A 25,249-nucleotide genomic window follows, 5' to 3' on the forward strand; every position below is an offset into this window, starting at 1 on the left:
CAGAATGCAGGGTTCATATAGTGTTTCTTGAGGTGGGAGGTGGAGCAGAGCTTTCCAGAGTGGAGATTTTCAGGGTGGGAACTGGTGGGGTTTCAAGTCCAGAGCTGGGAATGAGCCCAGTACTGGAGGTATTGATGGAATTTTAAGTCCAGAGCTTGTCTTTTTTTTTTTTTTTACTCGATAAAGCAGGGTCTGGGTGGACTCATTAAGGTACTTCGAGTGTTCTGTGGGTGGACCCTGGTGGTTGGAGGTCCTCAGGATAGGGCCCTAGCCATTCACATGTCTTGAGGAGCTTACATGTCACACACTATTATTAAGGGTGTAAGCCTGTGGAAATTCAGAGTTCAAGGTCATAGTCATGCTTTCATTTACACGTCTAGTACTCGTAGAATGGATGGAAAAAGAGTTGGTAAACACACTCAGCCTTTGGGTCCACTGTGAGTGCCTGATGCAACTATCACCTTCCTTTATTTCCGATGAGGATGTGAAAACTGTTATTATCAACACAGCAAACAACTGAGTTCAGTTCATCTTATGTTTTGTTTTGATTGCACAGAATGTTATGGTGGTTAAAAATCAGGTCGTATCTATTTACCTATCTGTCTGTCTGTCTGTCTGTCTTCTCTATTAATTAATTTGTTTATTCACTATATATCCCCATCAATGTCCCCCTCGCAGCTCCCCCTCACACAATCCGTCTTCCATCCCCCTCCCTTTCTCCTCTGAGAGGGTGGAGAGTATCCACCCACCCTGGAACATCAAGCTTCTACAGGGCTAGGCTCAAACGCATGATCCATTGAATGATATTCTAAGATATATAGGAGGCATCCTTGTCTAAGACGCAATATCATCAAGAAAAGCTGTTGAATTAAGTTGAATTGCAAAGAGGACCTTGTCATGTGGTAGGTAGTTGGCTTCCTGCTCCGTGACAAAACACCTGAGCAATTGAACTGAGGGCTTTTTTTTTGGCATGGTCAGTTGACTTCAATGTTATTGGGCCTATGGCAAGACAGATTATAGTGAGGAGTGTATTGTGGTGCAAAGTGGCTCAACTCCTTGTAGCTAGAAAGCAGAGAAACAAGAGGTGTACTGAGAGTTTTCAGGACGAACCATCAGTGATTTTGCCATCTTTCCACAGGCCACCTGCTGGAAACCCAATCTTTAAGAGAGACTTTGAGAGACATTCCAGATGTAACACATAACATGTCACATCAGTGTTCTGAGATTGGCAAGAGTATCATTTGATTTTGCTTTGGGAAATTGGAGTCTCAAATTTCAGCACCCAACTATAAAAGTTAGATAGGAGACATTCATGGAGTCGTTTTCTTTCATGAGTAACTTGCCAGAATTGTATGTGTGTGTGTGTATTTGTGTGAGACATTCTTGGAGTGGTTTTCTTTTATGAGTGACTTGCCAGAACTGTGTGTATGTATGTATGTGTGTGTGTGCATGTGCGTGTGTGTGTTTATGTGCATGTGTTTGTGCATGAGTATGTGTGCATGCATATTTTGTTCTTGTTACAAGGTTCCTCCAACACTATCAGCAGCTCTATTGATCTATTGACTCTATGGATAATGTGTGCATAATGGTCAGAGGAGACTTTCTCAACTGCTCAGCAATCGAAATGTCCTTGTTTTTTGCTTAAAAATTTTCAACATAGGTTTATATTTAGAAAACATGGAGAACATTGAAATGAATAAAATTCAACCAAAAAGTTCAAAAGATGAAGGATTTGTTTGGGACTCAATAGACAGCGGAGAGCTTTGCTTCATGTTTTCTGACAGAACTCAAAATCTAAACTTTATGAAAAAAATAATTACTGATCTTTAAAGGGCAAGAAATATCCAAGGAGTCTTTGTGTTTGTGAGACAGCTTTAGAATTCCACAAAGGGAAGTTTGAAGCACATGAAGTGGTTATATAATAACTAAGTGATTAACATTTTCATACGTTACTAGGAAATCTTGTAGACATTTCAGATGTTGAGGTTTTGTTTTACAACAACAAATAAAGATACATCACATTTCTAAACTCTGTATGTTTATAAGAATTTATAAGATCTTGCCAGGTACAGTTAAACCTGAGTGGCCTTTTATTGAATGCAGTACAAGTTTCTTTTTTTCTTTTCTAAGTCTTAGAGATAAGATAACAGAAGTGTTAGAATGTTTTTTATCCCTGAAACATTTTTACTTCAGTAATGAATGAGATTGAGTAGTTTCTGGCTATACGTTCTCACATTCTTCTTTCAGATGAAAAATATAGTAAGCTATGAGTATTTGTGATGTAGTCAAATTGATAAAACTTAAAATAATCATGAAAATATCCAAATGATAATCTCTTTGAGGATGCATTTCTATATTTTAAGTTATTTTCTCATTATTCTGGAACGGTGCAGCTACTTCAAGACTTTGGTAGAAAATGAGCTTTCTGTCTAATTCTTGGCCTGGGTATAGAAGTATTTTAGAAGACTTGAATTTGTTGACTTGAAGATGAGATTTGGAGAATGGAGAGCTATGTCAGTGGACAAGAACACTACTCACTGTACAAGCACAGGAAGCTGAGCTTAGACCCCAGCATTCACATACAAGGCCACATATGGCCATGTCTCTGCATGGCCAGCACTGGGCCGCAGGAGGAGACATAGGAGCTTACTTCCTCCTAACTTATGGTGAGGCTCAGTAAGAGACACTGTCTCCATCAAGTAAGACAGGTATCGAGCAGAATACCTGATGTCCTCTTCTGCACTCTGAGAGCACATGCACAGGTTTACTCATTGCACACCCATGCACATATAACACATATTGCATGCACATAAAGTAATGACATTTGGAATAAAGCTTCTGGTGAGTTATATACATATTCATAAGGATAACGTTCAGAGTTCCTCTTTGAGACTAGGTGGTTACAGAGGATGGGTATGAATATTCTCATTTCAATGCTAAGGAAAGACTTTTAAAATTATTTTTCTCAAGTAGAATATGATATTCTCACTGAATTTTAAAGATTTGAAAGACACTTCCCATGTTATGCCAAGGGGATATGATCCATGTATGTGTGCTCAAAATTGCTTAAAATCTGATAAATTTACTTCAATATCAACTAATAGTTTTAATCAGATTTATTGGTAAACTGGAGTTGACTCACTCTATATACTTACCTGACTGGTGTTAGCTCAGGTTTTCCTGCCATTAAGCTTTAGTGTATGAGTGCAACAGTGGTATCATTGTCCAGTGTAAGTTGGAAGAGAATCCTCCCTGTAAGTGTATGATTTGGGAGTGTGCTCTGAGTTTGGAATTCATAAAGAAGTATCAAGTATAATGTTAATATCTAAGGATTATGCTCTAGTCCTGAATTTTTGGTTGTATGACATAGTTATTTTTTAAACACTGACTAACTACACTAAATATTTCTTCCTCCCAATATCAAAGATTTGCTTCTGATAAAACATGGGTTCAGGGGTTCTGGAGAGTGTGGTATTGACTTATTAATATTTTAAATATGTATAATATTGAATTTAATAGATCTTAAGCTAAAGAAATAAATCTCTCTGATATATGAACATTTTTACCAGTAGGGCCTTTTGAAAAAGAATTTTAAAATTTATAATATAACCTGCCTATTGCCACTTATTTAAGAACATAAAGTGAGAAAAATCAGAGAAGGCTTATAAATGTGCCCAAAGTGTATTTTATGTGTATGTTCTTGTATTTTCATCTGTACTTATAGATGTGTATGTTTCATAAAACATTATAAGGAAAAGAAATGAATAGGTAGTGAAAAACCACTATACTTACATTACCTAATTGAAGTTTTAGACATACATATCAAATTTCACAAAAGGTATGGGTTTCAGACACTAACACCAAAAATATGATGTTATGATGTAAAACATATACAATGCTTAAAAATCCAAATTCACTAATGGATTCTTATAGGCAGTATTTTATTTATTGAATGGTAAACAAAACATTTCTCTGATTGATTGTTTTTTGACTGAGCTTCATGTGGTGTTCATTTGCTAGTCATGTAACTACTGCCTTTTCTTTCTCCTTGCCCAGTCTTAAGGAATCCTGTGTGTAAGCTGTATAGATTCCCCACATCTGACAATAAGTGGATGCGAATCCGTGAGCAGATGTCAGAAAGCATCCTTTCTTTTCATATTCCTAAGGAATTGATTTCCCTTCACATAAAAGAAGACTTATGTAGGTAAGAGAAATTAAACTCTCACATTTCCTCATGTCAGTTCTTTTTTATGCTGTATTAAAGATATTCAACATGTACTGCATGTGGTGTTTTTTGAAATATGAAAATTGAGAAATGATCACATTGAGTAAATAACACATACATTGCCTCACATACCTGTTAATGATCTACTTTCCTGGGGCCTTTTATCATATATGATCACAAGATAATCTCGACCTTCACTACCCAGTCTGGTACGCAGTAGTCCTGCAAGGCTCTGGATCCTTGAAATAAGTCTCATGCAAATTGAGATGTTCAGTGACTATGCCGTGCACAGGAATCTTAAGTTCTTAGAGCCTGCAAACTCATGTAACCTAATGATGGAGTCTTAACATTCTGGACATGCAGAGCTCTCTCTGTTTCTCTGTCTCTCTGTCCCTGTCTCTGTCTCTGTCTCTCTCTCTCCTATCTATCTATCTATCTATCTATCTATCTATCTATCTATCTATCTATCTATCCATCTAGACAGTTAAAATTGACTTCAACTACCTATTTACTTTTACCATTTCCAATATAGATAATCTTACATTTAAAATCATGGGGCTCAGCAGACAGTTTAGTGTTTTCTGTAAAAGCAGAAGGACCTCAATGTAGTCCCCAGTGCCCATGTAAAAAAAACAAAAACAAAAAACAAACAAACAAAAAACAGGTGACACAAACTGTTATCTCATTAATGAGGAGGCAGATCTAGAACGATCCATGGATCTTGCTGGCCGTTCCTGCTCACTAAGTGTTGAAGTTCCAGGTTCTGAAATAAATTTTGTCTCTGCAGAAAAGGTAGATGGTGTGGGGCAGTGGGCTTGGCGGAAAGAGGTAGTGGGAGAAAACCAGCGTCCCGCCAGAGTTCCGGTGCTTTGGCTGGGAGGACATGGAAGGACTGCTGCATGCTTTCCACGTGGCCCCGTGGGTGTCTGGCTGTGGGAAGCCGCGAAACCCTAGCTCGGTGGAGGAGGGGGGTGGACGAGGGGCAGTCCTAGGTAACAGGTTCTCAGCCTCCGGCATCCCAGACACTGGGGAAGAACAAAATAGAGGCCCAGGGGCAGCTTCGTTAGCCCTGGAGCAAGGGGGCACTGGGTGGTTCCAGCGAGAGTCCTTGATGTGGTCCATGGCTGGAGCACAGGAAGGCCTTCTGACAGGAGGTTAGAAGCGGCTCTTTAGGGGAAAGCCTAACCCATCGTTCAAGCACAGTGAGCCTTGATGAGCAGAGAAAGTCTATGGTTTTAGGGTTTTATTGTAGAAAGGCAGAGAGAAAGAAAGAAGGTAGAAAGAGAGAGGCCAGCCATGGACACATGGATAGAGGGGGGAAGGGAGAGAGAGAAGGAGGGCTACAGATGAGAGAGTAAGAAAGGTGAGAGCTTAAAGAGAGAGAGGAGGGGCCAAGCAGCTCCTTTTATAGTGGGCTCGGCTATCTTGCTGTTGCCAGGTAACTATGGGGTGGAGCATACCTGGCTATAGTCAGGTAACTGTGGCAGTGGAGTATAACCAAAATGCCAGAAGCTTGGGATATTGTCTGCATGACTTATAGTCACAGAATCACGAAGTTGGGGGCTCTGTGGTGTCAGGCACCTGTCTCTGGGAACATGGCTCACTGTTCTGGCCCTTGCAGAGTTTTCTACTAGGTCACTGGAGCAAGCCTCATTCAACCAAAATAGGCTGCCTTTTACAGTCCCACATGAGGGTGACCAAAAGAAGACAGAAAGTATAGACCTTTGTTCATCTACATACTATATGTGTGCAAATGCAGAAAAACAACACACTACACACACAATTTCATACATGATGCTATTTTGTGTCTTGGGTTACATTTTATATGCAAAGCTTTGTAGTGAACTATTACTACCAGCTCCGACCCATGGCTTTCCATCATCTAATTAGGATTACTCGTTCTTTGGCTCCTATTTGAATTAAAGACAAGAAGCTTTGTCTATAGACACACTTAGCAAGGCTTTTAAACACTTGTTGATTTAAAAACCATTTAAGATAAATTATAAAATATGTTAATTGAAAATATTTTTTTAAACAAGGAAACCAAATCAATTTCTAGAATAACACAGGAGGATTTGTGAGTTTATTGGTTTGTAAGAGAATCTCTGAACCATGACTAATTAGATAATCCATTTCTCTGCCTTTTAAATGAGCCTTTAATGACTTCAAAAATACAAAATACTGTATCATAAGAAACACCTTTAAGGCCCCAAATCTCAGATAGCTGGCCATGTTTCATAGTTATAAAATTCTATTATTGCTGAAATATACAATAGAGAGTGAAATGTCCTGTGTTTTGATTCCTGCTTTGTGCCAACAGCCATACACCTATGACTAATGGTATCATGCCATTTTGTAGACTCTGAAGTCTCCAGAATTTCCAAATTGATCTATGCCATAAAGGGCACCACAGAAGGGTGGGTACTGTGGCAAAGTTGGCTAAGCTAGGAGTCAGTACACAGCTATTGTTTATCAAACAAGGAGAAGTATTAACAAGAACTGAAATTCATGAAAAACTGAGAAGGGTCTTAGACTTAGACTGGTCTAGAAAAACAGTGGTTGAAATGAAAATAGAGAGGGGGCATTTAGGGTGGATGGTTGAAGAAAAACAGGACCCAGAAATCAGCTTTCATAGATGGATTCAGGCCAAGAAAAGCTGTGTCACAGCCAGGAAGCTACATAGACAATGGAAGACTCAGCTGCATACATGTGCTAGGAAGAAGGACTCACAGCCCAGAAACATCAGGCAGGACCTGAACCATCATCACTCAGCTGGGAAGTACAAAGATTTCCCTAGAGAAGCACATATAAGACGCAATGACTAGGCATAGCCCTCAAAATTCCAACTAAGGACACCATCTAACTTAGTCTCCAACCGCAGAAAAATAGCTGAAGGCACAGAGCCTGGACAATGAAGGTATTTCACAACACATAGTAATTTATTCTCATACTAATAATATATAATTGTGCTACCTTCCAATATTGATATAACTTACTTTAAAGAAATTTGAGGATTTAAAAGCTTACTTGAAGAATCAAATCATACCACTTCACTTAAAAATACAACAAGCTAGTGAACAGAAATATGTAAAAAACAACAACAACAACAACAACAAAACCCAAAAAACCAAAAAACAAAAAAAACAGACTCTTATATCTCCCTTAGTCTACCCAAAGCATCCCCTAGGTCAAAGAGCTGCTCCTCGGCCTCATACCTGCTCCTGTCTCCAGCCTTTGCCTTCTATCTGCGATCACTTCCCAAATACTGCTCTGCCTAGCTGTATTCACTAGTGGAAAATCAAAAGCAACAGCAAGGAGGAAACAAGGAATCTGTAGAGTTTGTGTGGTACAAGCCAGTCCACTTTCAGCTCCATTGCTGGGGTGCGGGGTACGGCTGCTGGGGAAGTGAAACATGTGACTGAGTTGACCCTGAGCCTCCACTGTTGGCTGCTGGGCTACTACAGAAGTGCCAACCACCACTTAGAGGATGGGAAAATGCAGTCTAAGATCCTGGAGGCTGAAGTTGGGGTTCTCTGACTCCCGTGCTTCTGGCCACCACTGGAAAACTGCAAAGAGTAGTTGGGAATGAAGTGTCGGGGTCCATAGGTCATGACAAGGTGCTCCCAAACTCCTGGACGTCCAGGTGCTGCTGGGTCAAGAAGAGCTGAGAATTGACTGAGGACGATGATTAGCCCAGGGCCAGGGAAATGGGAGCTCTGGCTTATCTATTGGCGATTGTCTTTAGCTTGGCAGTGGTTGTCTGGCAGCACAGAAGGCCTTCTCCAGGAGACTTGGGCAGCTGCTTGGTAGTCGAAAGCTTTCTCCATGCTCCTCACAGCAGCTCTAAATGGAAGAGGCAGTCTGCGTTTATCCATACCATTTATTGGCTGTTCATTGTGGAAAATGGATGCATACTAACTTTTCAGGGTGGACCAAAGATTAAATGTCCTTTTCGGGGAGGAATGTCTGAGAAAGGAAGCTTATTGGCTAAACCCTCAGGGCCTCTAGTACCTCATTAGCATGCAGAACTCTGTCCTGGGCTTTGTGACCAACATCAGGGAGTGTTGGCTCTGTTCTAGGCCAGGAATCTAGTAGGGAGCAGGGAGGTGCCTACTGTCCCAAGTGGGTACCTGTATATGAGGGTTTCAGACCCACTCTATCTTACCAAGTTTTCTGGCATGGTCCATTGTCCTAGTTTGTTTTTTGTTTTTTGTTTTTTGTTTTTTGTTTTTTGTTTTTTGTTTTTTGTTTTTTGTTTTTGTTGTTGTTGTTGTTGTTGTTGTTTTCTTTCCCTTTACAGTCTCAGTGAGTCTTCCTTTCCTGACCCTGTTTTTTGCTGTATCTTTGCCTTCCATGGCACACATATACAGAAGGCTGGTGGAAAGTATTGATGTAGTCCCAAGGCTGGTACTGGACCTAGGAACTAGGACTTTTCAGAGTAGAAAATCATATTTCAATCTTAGGAAACTGAACTGTTCAAAACCTGATAGATTTTTAAAAACTGATTAAGGACAGTGAAGACTGTAGCCTGCTTTGTAAATGTTTTGCTGCCTCCTGTACCATTCCTATATAAATCACCTATTGTTAGAATTTGTTACAAATTCAACAAGGAACCTTTAACATGCCATAAAGAAAAAGAAAAAACTCAGAAGATTCAAAAGGGAAACAGGATAACAATCATAGAAAAGTTAACCAGACATTGTTACAATGTGAGGAGATAAGACCACTAGGAAGCAGTCAGCAGTCCCTCAAGAAAAGACCAAGGAAAGGGAGAAAGGACAGGAGCCTAATAATGGAAGAAATATTGAGATGCAAAGATACAATAGCCAAATTAAACCCACAGTACCAAGCAGAGAAGACAGGACCCGAGCGTCATGTTAGCCACTTGGAGGAGGATTGTAATGCTCCCTTCCTTGGTGCTAGGCAACAGTATAGGAAGTAAAGTAGGAACACATAAGTGGTGTTGGAATTGCAAAGAGCTGGAAGCAGGTATATGATGTTAAATATTCTTAGGGAATACGCTGTGTGAGAAAGTTTGCAGGCAAACAAACACAGGTCCCTGAGTCTCCAGTTCTGCTGCTTGCTGTGCGAGCTGAAGCAGGCTAGCCCTACACTGCTTTGCAGGATTGGGTGTCAAGACCCAGTGCAACTGTGTTCTGTGACATCTGAGAGAAGAAGTGTATTACATCCCATTATTATTTAGAACCAAGTTATAGTTTTCTGTGAATGAAGGTGATGAAGACAGCATGCTTAACTATGTAGGATCTTATAAAATATTACATATAAAATTTTCTTGAGAAACCTGCTTGAAGATATAGGATGCCCAACTGAGAAAATAGCCTAAATGAAAAATATCTATTCTATTATCCTTTTATATAAAAGTACGAATGCACATCAAATTAATATAGAAGATATCAATTAAATTATCAGGGACTGGGAAGATGACTTAGTAGAATGTTTACCATGTAAGCCTGAGAGCTTAGGTTTGGATCCCCTGCACACCTATAAAGAGGTAAATGTGTGGATGTGTGTTCTTCAGCTCGGTGGTGGAAATGGAGGCAAGAAGATGACCAGAACTAGTTAGACAGAAAGCCTAGCATAACTGCTGAGCTCTGGATTAAATGAGAGAGTAGACAAACATACACAATTAACCCTGGACCTCCACACATGCATGTGAGTGCAACTACACACACACACACACACACACACACACACACACACACACACACACACACAATACATATGAACAATATAAGAAATTCTTAAAACATCTTTCATCTTCCAAACATAGCATGACTCTGAAAGCCTTTGTTCAGAAGTATTTATACCACCTTCATTCAGACTTCAGAACACTTCTTGTCCCGTTTGCCTTCTTTCCCAAGCCCAGTGTCAGATGGATTCTTCTTGAGCTTGTTGAAGGCTGGAGTGTAGCAAAATGTCATCCTTCAGTACTTGCAACTATTTATAAAACATTTTCTCACCATGCTTAGAGAATAGATAAAGAAAAGATCAAGACATTTAAAAAAAAGTCACCTGGGTCACTTTATATGATGGCCACTTACAGAGCTCGGTGTCCATGTACACAGAAAGATGGCAGCTAGATAGACACACACAATCAGACAGTGATAGATATTTTAAAAATATAATTCAGTAAACACAGCATTAATTGATTTATAAATAGTCATGTTTATATTATGTATGTCATGCATATATATTTGGATATAGCAGATATCTATCAGTATCCATTAGAAAACTCTGCAAGGACCATTGTAAAATTTTTGTCCTTTCTAGACAGATGTGGTTTCTATTCCTGCCACTTGGCCCTGTCATTTTACCATGAACAAACAAGCAGTCATGGGCATTTAGAAGAATAATTACAAGTTGTGTTATAATCAGATTCAAGGAAAGCAGTCCTTGCTTCTCAGTTCCCAAGATGATGAGCTCACGAGCCCTATCCTTAATACCTACACAGCCTGTATTAAAATGTCCTTTATAACAACTCTAGTTCTTTTCAGCTCTGTTCTGAAGCTTTGCCTACCCATCAACAGAAAAGAACAGAAGTTCTGAGTTGTGTGTTCCCATCTCTCTTCAGGAGCATTTAGATGATGATGTGAACATTTTGTTGTGTAAATCCCCCTAATTATGAAGGATGTGAATGCAAGAAAACTACAGGAAGGCAGTGGGGTTCTTGGAGCTCCCACTTTGATGATGAGGCCTTCGGTACTCAGCAAAGTGACTAAGTTACCCTGGGGAACTACAGGTAGAAGGTAGCAGCTAGATTATTGTTTCCCTGCACTGGGGGGTGGGGGTGGCATAAGAACTCTATGGAACTGCACATGCTCACTGAGGACTAATGGAAGATCCCATGGTTTCTAATGGAGTTGCAGAATCAGGGTCAAGGAATTACCATGGGTAAACACTTTGACATTAGATACAGGGACATATACACTGGGGTGCCATGACATTATCTAAAGGGACAGACAGAGCCCATGAATTCTCTGTGGTTACAAGTCATGTCACAGTACAAGCCATCAAAGATCAAAGGTCATCAAAGATGCTACAAGTAACCAAGAACCAGATTCCTGTGTCCTTGTGCATATGTACCATACACAGCAAGTCCATCACCCACAGGTACATTTCCTTTGGGTAAATACAGGAGAAAGCAAACTTCTAAAGGATTATATGAGTGTGTGTGTGTGTGTGTGTGTGTGTGTGTGTGTGTGTGTGTGTGTGTGTGTGAAAATATGTATATATAGCAATTATAATAAAAGAAAAAGAGGGTATCAGTTTGAGAATTTGCATAACTGAAACCCATAGGTTCTTCAACTCTGACTGAGTTTACTTTTGAAAGGAAATGTTGAATGTAATGCTAATTACGCAGAATCAAATCTGTCTCTAACAGTCACCGACTTTCGTGTATCTGAGTTTGACATACGTCTGTAAGTTAGTCCGGGGATGTTTGCAGGGCCACATGTGTTCACTGTTTACTGGTTTGCATAATGCATCCTTATGGTGTAAATGAGGGAAAACCATATTCTCTGCAGCCAATCCTGACAGAGTTTAGATGTTGCTGGCAGGGATGTAATGAATGGCTCAGCGGTGATTTCACATCATTCATTCACAGTATCTCTCCTTGCCTGCAGCTGCCATCAAAAACCACTCTTGCTATTCATCTCACAGTGAGTGTGACATTTGGACTCAGTCTGAACTATTTTTTTTATTAAATTTGAGACTGTACATACACAAAGTCTTATGGCCATGACAGAGCTTAAATCCTTTGGGAGCACCCTCCAACTGGCCTGAGCAGTGGCATCTTCTGAGTTCAGATTCAAATATAATAGCTTTTGAACTGACAGCGAGGAGCTCTCATAGTCTGGCACTTTGGATTTTATGCTGTGACTTAACTCCAAAAACCTCAGAAGCAGAAAGTCTGAGCCATCACCCATTTACTGCAGTGAACATGGGATTTATTTCAGGTTCAGTGACTTCGGAACACTTGTTCCTGGAAATATAATTTCATATATGAAATATATAAATGAATGTTTTTCATGTAAAGAACACATGTCTAAATTAGAGCAAGTAAAAAGTGGGTAAAATCTCGAGACTCGAGCCCCGGGCTACCTTGCCAGCAGAGTCTTGCCCAACACCCGCAAGGGTCCACACGGGACTCCCCACGGGACCCTAAGACCTCTGGTGAGTGGATCACAGTGCCTGCCCCAATCCAATCGCGCGGAACTTGAGACTGCGGTACATAGGGAAGCAGGCTACCCGGGCCTGATCTGGGGCACAAGTCCCTTCCACTCGACTCGAGACTCGAGCCCCGGGCTACCTTGACAGCAGAGTCTTGCCCAACACCCGCAAGGGCCCACACGGGACTCCCCACGGGACCCTAAGACCTCTGGTGAGTGGAACACAGCGCCTACCCCAATCCAATCGCATGGAACTTGAGACTGCGGTACATAGGGAAGCAGGCTACCCGGGCTTGATCTGGGGCACAAACCCCTTCCACTCCACTCGAGCCCCGGCTACCTTGCCAGCTGAGTCGCCTGACACCCGCAAGGGCCCACACAGGATTCCACACGTGATCCTAAGACCTCTAGTGAGTGGAACACAACTTCTGCCAGGAGTCTGGTTCGAACACCAGATATCTGGGTACCTGCCTTGCAAGAAGAGAGCTTGCCTGCAGAGAATACTCTGCCCACTGAAACTAAGGAGAGTGCTACCCTCCAGGTCTGCTCATAGAGGCTAACAGAGTCACCTGAAGAACAAGCTCTTAACAGTGACAACTAAAACAGCTAGCTTCAGAGATTACCAGATGGCGAAAGGCAAACGTAAGAATCCTACTAACAGAAATCAAGACCACTCACCATCATCAGAACGCAGCACTCCTACCCCACCTAGTCCTGGGCACCCCAACACAACCGAAAATCTAGACCCAGATTTAAAAACATTTCTCATGATGATGATAGAGGACATCAAGAAGGACTTTCATAAGTCACTTAAAGATTTACAGGAGAGCACTGCTAAAGAGTTACAGGCTCTTAAAGAAAAGCAGGAAAACACAGCCAAACAGGTGATGGAAATGAACAAAACCATACTAGAACTAAAAGGGGAAGTAGACACAATAAAGAAAACCCAAAGCGAGGCAACGCTGGAGATAGAAACCCTAGGAAAGAGATCTGGAACCATAGATGCGAGCATCAGCAACAGAATACAAGAAATGGAAGAGAGAATCTCAGGTGCAGAAGATTCCATAGAGAACATCGACACAACAGTCAAAGAAAATACAAAATGCAAAAGGATCCTAACTCAAAACATCCAGGTAATCCAGGACACAATGAGAAGACCAAACCTACGGATAATAGGAATTGATGAGAATGAAGATTTTCAACTTAAAGGGCCAGCTAATATCTTCAACAAAATAATAGAAGAAAACTTCCCAAACATAAAAAAAGAGATGCCCATGATCATACAAGAAGCATACAGAACTCCAAATAGACTGGACCAGAAAAGAAATTCCTCCCGACACATAATAATCAGAACAACAAATGCACTAAATAAAGATAGAATATTAAAAGCAGTAAGGGAGAAAGGTCAAGTAACATATAAAGGAAGGCCTATCAGAATTACACCAGACTTTTCACCAGAGACTATGAAAGCCAGAAGAGCCTGGACAGATGTTATACAGACACTAAGAGAACACAAATGCCAGCCCAGGCTACTATACCCGGCCAAACTCTCAATTACCATAGATGGAGAAACCAAAGTATTCCACGACAAAACCAAGTTCACACAATATCTTTCCACGAATCCAGCCCTTCAAAGGATAATAACAGAAAAGAAGCAATACAAGGACGGAAATCACGCCCTAGAACAACCAAGAAAGTAATCATTCAACAAACCAAAAAGAAGACAGCCACAAGAACAGAATGCCAACTCTAACAACAAAAATAAAAGGGAGCAACAATTACTTTTCCTTAATATCTCTTAATATCAATGGACTCAATTCCCCAATAAAAAGACATAAACTAACAGACTGGCTACACAAACAGGACCCAACATTCTGCTGCTTACAGGAAACCCATCTCAGGGAAAAAGACAGACACTACCTCAGAGTGAAAGGCTGGAAAACAATTTTCCAAGCAAATGGACTGAAGAAACAAGCTGGAGTAGCCATTTTAATATCGGATAAAATCGACTTCCAACCCAAAGTTATCAAAAAAGACAAGGAGGGACACTTCATACTCATCAAAGGTAAAATCCTCCAAGAGGAACTCTCAATTCTGAATATCTACGCACCAAATGCAAGGGCAGCCACATTCATTAGAGACACTTTAGTAAAGCTCAAAGCATACATTGCACCTCACACAATAATAGTGGGAGACTTCAACACACCACTTTCTTCAAAGGACAGATCGTGGAAACAGAAACTAAACAGGGACACAGTGAAACTAACAGAAGTTATGAAACAAATGGACCTGACAGATATCTACAGAACATTTTATCCTAAAACAAAAGGATATACCTTCTTCTCAGCACCTCACGGGACCTTCTCCAAAATTGACCATATAATTGGTCACAAAACAGGCCTCAATAGATACAAAAATATTGAAATTGTCCCATGTATCCTATCAGACCACCATGGCCTAAGACTGATCTTCAATAACAACATAAATAATGGAAAGCCAACATTCACGTGGAAACTGAATAACACTCTTCTCAATGATACCTTGGTCAAGGAAGGAATAAAGAAAGAAATTAAAGACTTTTTAGAGTTTAATGAAAATGAAGCCACAACGTACCCAAACCTATGGGACACAATGAAAGCATTTCTAAGAGGGAAACTCATAGCGCTGAGTGCCTCCAAGAAGAAACGGGAGACAGCACATACTAGCAGCTTGACAACACATCTAAAAGCCCTAGAAAAAAAGGAAGCAAATTCACCCAAGAGGAGTAGACGGAAGGAAATAATCAAACTCAGGGGTGAAATCAACCAAGTGGAAACAAGAAGAACTATTCAAAGAATTAACCAAACGAGGAGTTGGTTCTTTGAGAAAATCAACAAGATAGATAAACCCTTAGCTAGACTCACTAAAGGGCACAGGGACAAAATCCTAATTAACAAAATCAGAAATGAAAAGGGAGACATAACAACAGATCCTGAAGAAATCCAAAACACCATCAGATCCTTCTACAAAAGGCTATACTCAACAAAACTGGAAAACCTGGACGAAATGGACAAATTTCTGGACAGATACCAGGTACCAAAGTTGAATCAGGATCAAGTTGACCATCTAAACAGTCCCATATCACCTAAAGAAATAGAAGCAGTTATTAATAGTCTCCCAACCAAAAAAAGCCCAGGACCAGATGGGTTTAGTGCAGAGTTCTATCAGACCTTCAAAGAAGATCTAATTCCAATTCTGCACAAACTATTTCACAAAATAGAAGTAGAAGGTACTCTACCCAACTCATTTTATGAAGCCACTATTACACTGATACCTAAACCACAGAAAGATCCAACAAAGATAGAGAACTTCAGACCAATTTCTCTTATGAATATCGATGCAAAAATCCTCAATAAAATTCTCGCTAACCGAATCCAAGAACACATTAAAGCAATCATCCATCCTGACCAAGTAGGTTTTATTCCAGGGATGCAGGGATGGTTTAATATACGAAAATCCATCAATGTAATCCATTATATAAACAAACTCAAAGACAAAAACCACATGATCATCTCGTTAGATGCAGAAAAAGCATTTGACAAGATCCAACACCCATTCATGATAAAAGTTTTGGAAAGATCAGGAATTCAAGGCCCATACCTAAACATGATAAAAGCAATCTACAGCAAACCAGTAGCCAACATCAAAGTAAATGGAGAGAAGCTGGAAGCAATCCCACTAAAATCAGGGACTAGACAAGGCTGCCCACTTTCTCCCTACCTTTTCAACATAGTACTTGAAGTATTAGCCAGAGCAATTCGACAACAAAAGGAGATCAAGGGGATACAAATTGGAAAAGAGGAAGTCAAAATATCACTTTTTGCAGATGATATGATAGTATATATAAGTGACCCTAAAAATTCTACCAGAGAACTCCTAAACCTGATAAACAGCTTCGGTGAAGTAGCTGGATATAAAATAAACTCAAACAAGTCAATGGCCTTTCTCTATACAAAGAATAAACAGGCTGAGAAAGAAATTAGGGAAACAACACCCTTCTCAATAGTCACAAATAATATAAAATATCTTGGCGTGACTCTAACTAAGGAGGTGAAAGATCTGTATGATAAAAACTTCAAATCTCTGAAGAAAGAAATTAAAGAAGATCTCAGAAGATGGAAAGATCTCCCATGCTCATGGATTGGCAGGATCAACATTGTAAAAATGGCTATCTTGCCAAAAGCAATCTACAGATTCAATGCAATCCCCATCAAAATTCCAACTCAATTCTTCAACGAATTGGAAGGAGCAATTTGCAAATTTGTCTGGAATAACAAAAAACCTAGGATAGCAAAAAGTCTTCTCAAGGATAAAAGAACTTCTGGCGGAATCACCATGCCAGACCTAAAGCTTTACTACAGAGCAATTGTGATAAAAACTGCATGGTACTGGTATAGAGACAGACAAGTAGACCAATGGAATAGAATTGAAGATCCAGAAATGAACCCACACACCTATGGTCACTTGATCTTCGACAAGGGAGCTAAAACCATCCAGTGGAAGAAAGACAGCATTTTCAACAATTGGTGCTGGCACAACTGGTTGTTATCGTGTAGAAGAATGCGAATCGATCCATACTTATCTCCTTGTACTAAGGTCAAATCTAAGTGGATCAAGGAACTTCACATAAAACCAGAGACACTGAAACTTATAGAGGAGAAAGTGGGGAAAAGCCTTGAAGATATGGGCACAGGGGGAAAATTCCTGAACAGAACAGCAATGGCTTGTGCTGTAAGATCGAGAATCGACAAATGGGACCTAATGAAACTCCAAAGTTTCTGCAAGGCAAAAGACACCGTCAATAAGACAAAAAGACCACCAACAGATTGGGAAAGGATCTTTACCTATCCTAAATCAGATAGGGGACTAATATCCAACATATATAAAGAACTCAAGAAGGTGGACTTCAGAAAATCAAATAACCCCATTAAAAAATGGGGCTCAGAACTGAACAAAGAATTCTCACCTGAGGAATACCGAATGGCAGAGAAGCACTTGAAAAAATGTTCAACATCCTTAATCATCAGGGAAATGCAAATCAAAACAACCCTGAGATTCCACCTCACACCAGTCAGAATGGCTAAGATCAAAAATTCAGGTGACAGCAGATGCTGGCGAGGATGTGGAGAAAGAGGAACACTCCTCCATTGTTGGTGGGAGTGCAGGCTTGTACAACCACTCTGGAAATCAGTCTGGCGGTTCCTCAGAAAACTGGACATAGTACTACCGGAGGATCCAGCAATACCTCTCCTGGGCATATATCCAGAAGATGCCCCAACAGGTAAGAAGGACACATGCTCCACTATGTTCATAGCAGCCTTATTTATAATAGCCAGAAGCTGGAAAGAACCTAGATGCCCCTCAACAGAGGAATGGATACAGAAAATGTGGTACATCTACACAATGGAGTACTACTCAGCTATTAAAAAGAATGAATTTATGAAATTCCTAGCCAAATGGATGGACCTGGAGGGCATCATCCTGAGTGAGGTAACACATTCACAAAGAAACTCACACAATATGTATTCACTGATAAGTGGATATTAGCCCCAAACCTAGGATACCCAAGATATAAGATATAATTTGCTAAACACATGAAACTCAAGGAGAATGAAGACTGAAGTGTGGACACTATGCCCCTCCTTAGATTTGGGAACAAAACACCCATGGAAGGAGTTACAGAGACGGAGTTTGGAGCTGAGATGAAAGGATGGACCATGTAGAGACTGCCATAGCCAGGGATCCACCCCATAATCAGCATCCAAACGCTGACACCATTGCATACACTAGCAAGATTTTATTGAAAGGACGCAGATGTAGCTGTCTCTTGTGAGACTATGCCGGGGCCCAGCAAACACAGAAGTGGATGCTCACAGTCAGCTAATGGATGGATCATAGGGCTCCCAATGAAGGAGCTAGAGAAAGTAGCCAAGGAGCTAAAGGGATCTGCAACCCTATAGGTGGAACAACATTATGAGCTAACCAGTACCCCGGAGCTTTTGACTCTAGCTGCATATATATCAAAAGATGGCCTAGTCGGCCATCACTGGAAAGAGAGGCCCATTGGACTTGCAAACTTTATATGCCCCAGTACAGGGGAATACCAGGGCCAAAAAGGGGGAGTGGGTGGGCAGGGGAGTGGGGGTGGGTGGATATGGGGGACTTTTGGTATAGCATTGGAAATGTAAATGAGTTAAATACCTAATAAAAAATGGAAAAAAAAGTGGGTAAAAAAATCACTCTAAATTCTCCTACGAGAAGAAAAGCCAGGGTTTATAAATTCTGTATTAACCTCAACTTCAAAAGCCTGATGTGGTAAGCAGATTTTTCTGTCTCTGGGGCCATCATGACCTCTTAGGCATCAAGTTTAAAATTTCCTTTCTCATCTGAGATGTATTTTAAGATGTAGCTTTGTGAATATGTGTAGTACTGGAAAAAGAACCTGGAGCCTCACACAAACCAGACAAATTCTCTATCACAGCTCTCTACGTTCAGCACTTGATTTAGTTGTAAATGTTTCTATAGTTCGGCAATGTGACATTAAATAAAATATGGCCCAATAAACAGTTAAATATATCATCTTAGTTTTGGTAAGTACATATAAAAGCACACGGAAAGAAATATCCTAGCATATTAACAATGCTGTTTCTACATTATAAATTGAAAAATGTGAAATTGACTTTATAGCAATATAAAGTTAAAACACAAAACTCACTCCTCTTACAGAATGCTTAGGCTTGCTGCCAGTAGCAGCTCCATTTCTCTAGTTTATCGATGTCACTATGAATGTCTCCTTAAAGTTTAGGACCACAGCCTTATTTTAAATGTTTTATTACTTTCATTTTAGGGAAATTATCAACATTTTATTCTTTTTCTTCCTTTTCTCGTTTCTTTTCTTTTTTTTATGTCCCCACCCTACCAGACCGCTCCACTCCCTGGGGCTTCTAGTCTCTTGAATGTAAGGTGCATCTTCTCTGACTGAACCCAGACCCGGCAGTCCTCTGCTGTATATGTGTTGGGGGCCTCATATCAGCTGGTGTATGCTGCCTGGTTGTTGGTTCAGTGTCTGAGAGATCTTGGGTGTCCAGGTTAATTGAGACTGCTGGTCCTCGTGAGCTGGATTTGTCCCTGCAGCTTTTTCATACTTGAACAATTATGGGTCAGAGATTTTGACTGTGTGATGGCAACCCCATCCCTCACTTGATGTCCTGTCTTTCTGCTGGAGGTGGGCTCTAGAAGTTCACTCTGCCCACTGTAGGGCATTTCATCTAAGGTCCCTCCCTTTGAGTCCTGAGAGTCTCTCACCTCCCAGGTCTCTGGTACATTCTGGAGAGTCCCCCCACCTTCTACCTTCCGAGGTTCCCAGTTTTCATTCTTTCTGCTGGCCCTTAGGGTTCAGTCCTTTTCACCCACATAATACTTGATCATATTCCCCTCTTCCCCACCCTGTCCCCTTTCCTACCCAGGTCCCTCTTTCCCTCCTCGTCCTGTGTTTTATAGAAGAAAGAGAATTATTTTGTATTTAACTTAATATAATTTATAGGTTATATATGGATATCAATATATATGTATACATAAATAACATATAACATATTTTCATCAAAATAGAATCATTGACTTTCCCCCTTTCCTTTTCTTGTTTGAACACCTACTTTGCCACAACTCTTGAATCAATAGCATCCTTCTCTTTCATTATGATTGTCTCTCTCTGTCTCTGTCTGTCTCTGTCTCTGTCTCTGTCTCTCTCTCTCTCTCACACACACACTCACATACACACACACTCATGTAATCCTTTAGAAGTTTGCTTTCTCCTGTATTTACATCAAGGAAACGTATCTGTGGGTGATGGACTTGCTGTGTATAGTGAATATGCACAAGGACACAGGAATCTGGTTCTTGCTCCCTTGTAGCATCTTTGATGACCTAGTGGTTTGTGTTATGACATGGCTTGTACTCACAGCAATTTCATGGGCACTGTTTGTCCCTTTTAGATAATGTCATAGCATCCCAGTATATGTCCCTGCATTTAATCCCAAAATGCTTACCCACTGTAATTCCTGCACCCTGATCCTGCATCTCCATCAGAAATCATGGAATTTTCAGCTGTTTCACTAGTCCTCAATGAGCCTGTGCAGTCCCCAAGAGTTCTTATGCACCCTGCATTGTCTGTGGCGTTTCGGGGAAACAAGCATCTAGCTGCTGCCTCTGCCAGTAGTTTCCCAGCACGGCTTAGATACTGCACAGAGTAAAGATGACCTCATCATCAAGACCATGTGGTCTCAAATATGTACCATACTTTGAATTATATTAAGAAATCTAACGTATTACACATGAAATTTACTTTCCCTGAATTTTATTTTATTTGCATGGCATAATAAATTTCCCTAAAATTTCATTTATAATAATTGCATGATATTCTATCATAGAACTGTTTGCTAAAACACATATAAACTGTTGCTTCAATGTTTGCACATGTATTATAAAATTTAGCTTTCCTCTTTTTATTTTGTGTGCTTAGTGCATGGGTATGTGTGCCTGCCATGCATATGTGAAGGCCAGAAGTTGAATTTAGATATCTTTCTCTATTCTTTACCTTTTAATGTGGCATCTGTCACTGAAACTAGAATATGCTATTTTGGTTGCATTAGTTGTTTTGAGAGCTCCTGGGATCTGCCTGTCTTCACTGTCCAGATCCTTTGTTGAGTTTCAGGCATTTGCTACCAAATCAAGCTTTTCTGTGGGTTTGTGGTGGTCTAAAATATGTCTTCTTATTGCACAGTCTTATCATATTGATTACTGAGCCGTGTTCCTAATACTATATGATATAACTAATAGTAAGCATCTGATAAACACATTTTTGAATATTTTTAATATGTTATAGTTTAATCACTAGAAGTTAAGTTTTTGAGGCAAAGTCTATTTGAATTTTATAGCCTTGGTTTCCTATTTCCTATTTGTCTCTGGCAACTTTTCATAAAAATGTTTCTTTTTACTTATACTTGGAAATCATGAACTCACTGGCTTTTGGACATTTACATTTTATTTCTTATATGGATGAATATTTACCCATAGGTTGATTACCAATATAGAAGAATACAAGAACCATATCAATATAAAATCCAAAATAGTTATCACTTACTTTCATTTTTAAAATTTTAAATAAACATTATTTTAAAATATACAACTAAAAAATTACACATCAAAATTAGCCAAACTCAAAGTCTTTTTTTTTTTTTAAGATAGATTCTGACCATGTTCTCTGCATTACCATCCAACCCAGAATTCACAGTGTATGCAATTTATCCTTCTTTTTTTTTCCATTTTTTATTAGGTATTTAGCTCATTTACATTTCCAATGCTATACCAAAAGTCCCCCATACCCACCCCTTCCCACTCCCCTACCCACCCATTCCCCCTTTTTGGCCCTGGTGTTCCCCTGTACTGGGGCATATAAAGTTTGCAAGTCCAATGGGCCTCTCTTTGCAGTGATGGCCGACTAGGCCATCTTTTGATACATATGCAGCTAGAGACAAGAGCTCCGGGGTATTGCTTAGTCCATATTGTTGTTCCATCTATAGGGTTGCAGTTCCCTTTAGCTCCTTGGGTAATTTCTCTAGTTCCTCCATTGGGAGCCATGTGATCCATCCAATAGCTGGCTGTGATCATCTGTTTCTGTGTTTGCTAGGCCCTGGCATAGTCTCACAAGAGACAGCTATATCTTTCAGTTAGAATAGCCATTCTGGAAGTGTAGAGCTTCATGTTGGTTTTTATGCTTTAATAATCAAATATATTTCCATTCACTTAGCCACCACCCAAACCAAAAAATCTATGACAGCATTAGAACTAGAATAATGTTCCTTTTTTTACTTTTAAAAGTTATCATAACATATATAGTATGGTATTTTTCAAATATTATTTGTAATCTTATTTTTTTTACTATCTTTCTGGCCCAGACAATCTTTTTAAAAAGCTTGCACTAATATTAACAATTAATAAATGGTACCTCAAGAAACTGAAAAGCTTCTGTAAGGCAACCCACATAGTCATTTGGACAAAGTGGTGGACTACAGCATGGGAAAAGATGTTTAGCAAGTACATATCTGATAGAAAACTGATATACAAAATATATAAAGAACTCAAGAAATGAGATATCAAGAAAAATACTTTTAAAATAAGGTACAGCTATAAACAGAATTCCCCAAGGAAGAAACTCAAATGGCTGTGAAACACTTAAAGATATTATTGACATTCTTAGTTATTAGGGAAATGTAAATCAGAACTTCATTGAGATTTTTATCTTACACCTGTCAGAGTAGCTAAGATCAAGAAAACAAATGACAGCTCATGCTGGCGAAAACGTGGAGTAAGAGGAACACTCAAATTGCTGCTTGGAGTGTAAACTCATACAGCCATTAGGGAAATCAGGATTAAACAGGAAGATAGGAATCAAGCTACCTCAAGTTCCAGCTATTCCATTCTTGGAAATATACCCTAAGAACACTTCCTTCTACAATAGAGACATTTGCTCAATCATATGATTGCTGCTTTATTCATAATACTCATGATGTAGGAAATAGGTAATCTCAATCCAGATTTCTACACTACCTTTGATCATTCAGTTCTCAGACAAAAGACACACAACTTTTATTTTTATAATAAGGTCTAATCATAATTAGAGCTGGGACGATATCTACCCTCTTTGCTATTAGAATCTATTTTCCCATCGATAAACCCAAATTACAACTTTAGGGCTTATATGATTTGGCACCTCATGAGAAAGTATTTTATTATCTATCCTATCCTGATTAGTCCAGAGTTCTGTATCTAAATGATTTTCTATCCTATCTTATATTGTTAACCTAAAAATATCTTCTTAGACCTAAAATGTCTTCCTAAATGCTAAAAAAAAAAATGAGTTTAGTTGTGAGACCATCACTATCTAGTCTTTAACCCCATCTGAAACTTGAGAAGGAATAAATATTACTTGAGTATGTAGGGAACACAGGAATGCAGCTCCCAAAATTACAGAAATGACAGAGACAGTTGGCTTCCTAGATAACTACCAGTATTCTTTATAATGTTGGAACATCTATCTTCAGACTTATGGCCCAGAACATCTAACAGACCTTAAGTAAATCAAGAATTACGAAGGACTACCTTACCCTGTATTGGCAGAACTTAGTAGTTGATTATCCTGCATCTGTTGCCCGCTTTGGACAGCATTCTTTCTGTTGATGAAGTTTGGGCATATTTTGCCCAGTGGCTAGGCTTGCACAATTCAAGCAATAACATATCAGGTTATTGGTTCTCATCATCTTCTTTGAAGTAGAATGGGGGCACTGTCATGAGCAGACCTATCTCATAGTTAAAAGGTCTTTTAATAATGAAAGAATTTCATATATGCCATATTCCATGGATCTCTGATGATTTTGAAGATCATTCATCTAGTTATAGGATATCTGAACAAGCAAACATTGCCTGTCCATAGCTATTATTAATTATCTGTCCATCCCATGATATATATTTCAGTGATGATATAGATTAATATCTGATATTACCGTGAGTTTGACTGTCTGACTATTAATTTGCATTCTATAATTATTTTTAACAATTTGTAATAGTAGTCATTAAAAGGACTGGGACTAAACCTTGTATTTTAAAATAAGTTGCAAAGGCAAAATACCTATACAAGAGTTGAAACATGAAAATATGTTGTAATAGATTAATCTTAATTTTTTATCAGTATACAAAGATTTAGATCAATGAGAACCTTAAACCTGTATCAGTATACAAGATTTTACATCATTGTAAGAAAATATAACTTCCAGCTCTGCCCCAAAATATAAAGATCTCTACCAATGTAAGATCATGGCTGTAACATGCTTTTGTATAAGAGTAGATTCATATGTATATGTATAGGTATATATACTAAAAATTACCAAAATCATCTATCTCAATTTAAGGGGCTGTGACAATGGTCTTCTTATAATTGGTTTCTGCTGAATTGGGGTAAAGAATTTCAGTCTGAAGGCCCAAAAGGAAATTGGAAAAATGGTTCAGTTGAAAGAAAGCTAGCAGGCATCATTTGTTGTCCAGTCTCAGTGTGTTGAGAAAGTTCACATCTAAATTGAAGTCCTGACTAGAATAATCTGAAAAGCTGGATGAACCAAGGTCATCTGAGATCCAGTCCTTTCTGATGTTTTTCTAGAAGCAAGTCTCAGGAAACAGCATCAGTTTGAGGCAGTATCAACTAGGGAGCTGGAACAGCAGGTCTCAGCATCTCTGAGGGTGAGTCTTTTCATGGCTGCCCTCTTGATATTACATTCTGTAACATATAAGCCTTGCAAGCAATATTCATGGTTCTATAAAGACATCCATATGGAATGTAAAGGGTACACAGATCAATTAAGAATGATTTCATTCTCTTGGTTGAGTAGGTGAAAAGTAAACTGTCTCTGTCTTTAGAAGTTAGTTTTTCATATAAACATAAGTCTCTATTAATACCACCTGTAAGGATGGTACATACCAAATCATGAGAATTTATAGCCAGTAAGATTTACTGACTTTGTAAGCTGAAGTTCTAGTTGTCAGTTCAAGCCTTGTTTCAAGAAGGTTTATCATTATGTATTGTCAGTCTATTTTTTTCCATTTGAGTTTCTGCTGTCAGAAAGATCTTTGGGGCGGGTCTCCCTCTATCAAATCTGATCCTTATTACTTTGGAAGGAGTCCATATTCTTTTCTTCTCACCCATTAACAAAAATAGAGAGCCACTCTTCAAACATATCATGCCTTTGGT

General features: G+C 39.4%; 1 protein-coding gene across 18 annotated transcripts in view; it reads left to right on the forward strand.

Annotated features, from left to right (window-relative positions):
* Inpp4b (inositol polyphosphate-4-phosphatase, type II) overlaps nucleotides 1–25,249 on the forward strand; it is a 792,047-nt gene that overhangs the window by 556,404 nt on the left and 210,394 nt on the right. For all 18 annotated transcript variants that reach the window (XM_017312729.2, XM_006530858.3, XM_006530854.3 and 15 more), the window contains one exon: nucleotides 4,057–4,204. In XM_017312729.2, the coding sequence (XP_017168218.1) occupies nucleotides 4,057–4,204 (148 nt within the window). The remainder of the gene's footprint in view (nucleotides 1–4,056; nucleotides 4,205–25,249) is intronic.

Source organism: Mus musculus, chromosome 8 (genome assembly GCF_000001635.26).
Source record: "Mus musculus strain C57BL/6J chromosome 8, GRCm38.p6 C57BL/6J".
Classification (NCBI taxonomy): Eukaryota; Metazoa; Chordata; class Mammalia; order Rodentia; family Muridae; genus Mus; species Mus musculus.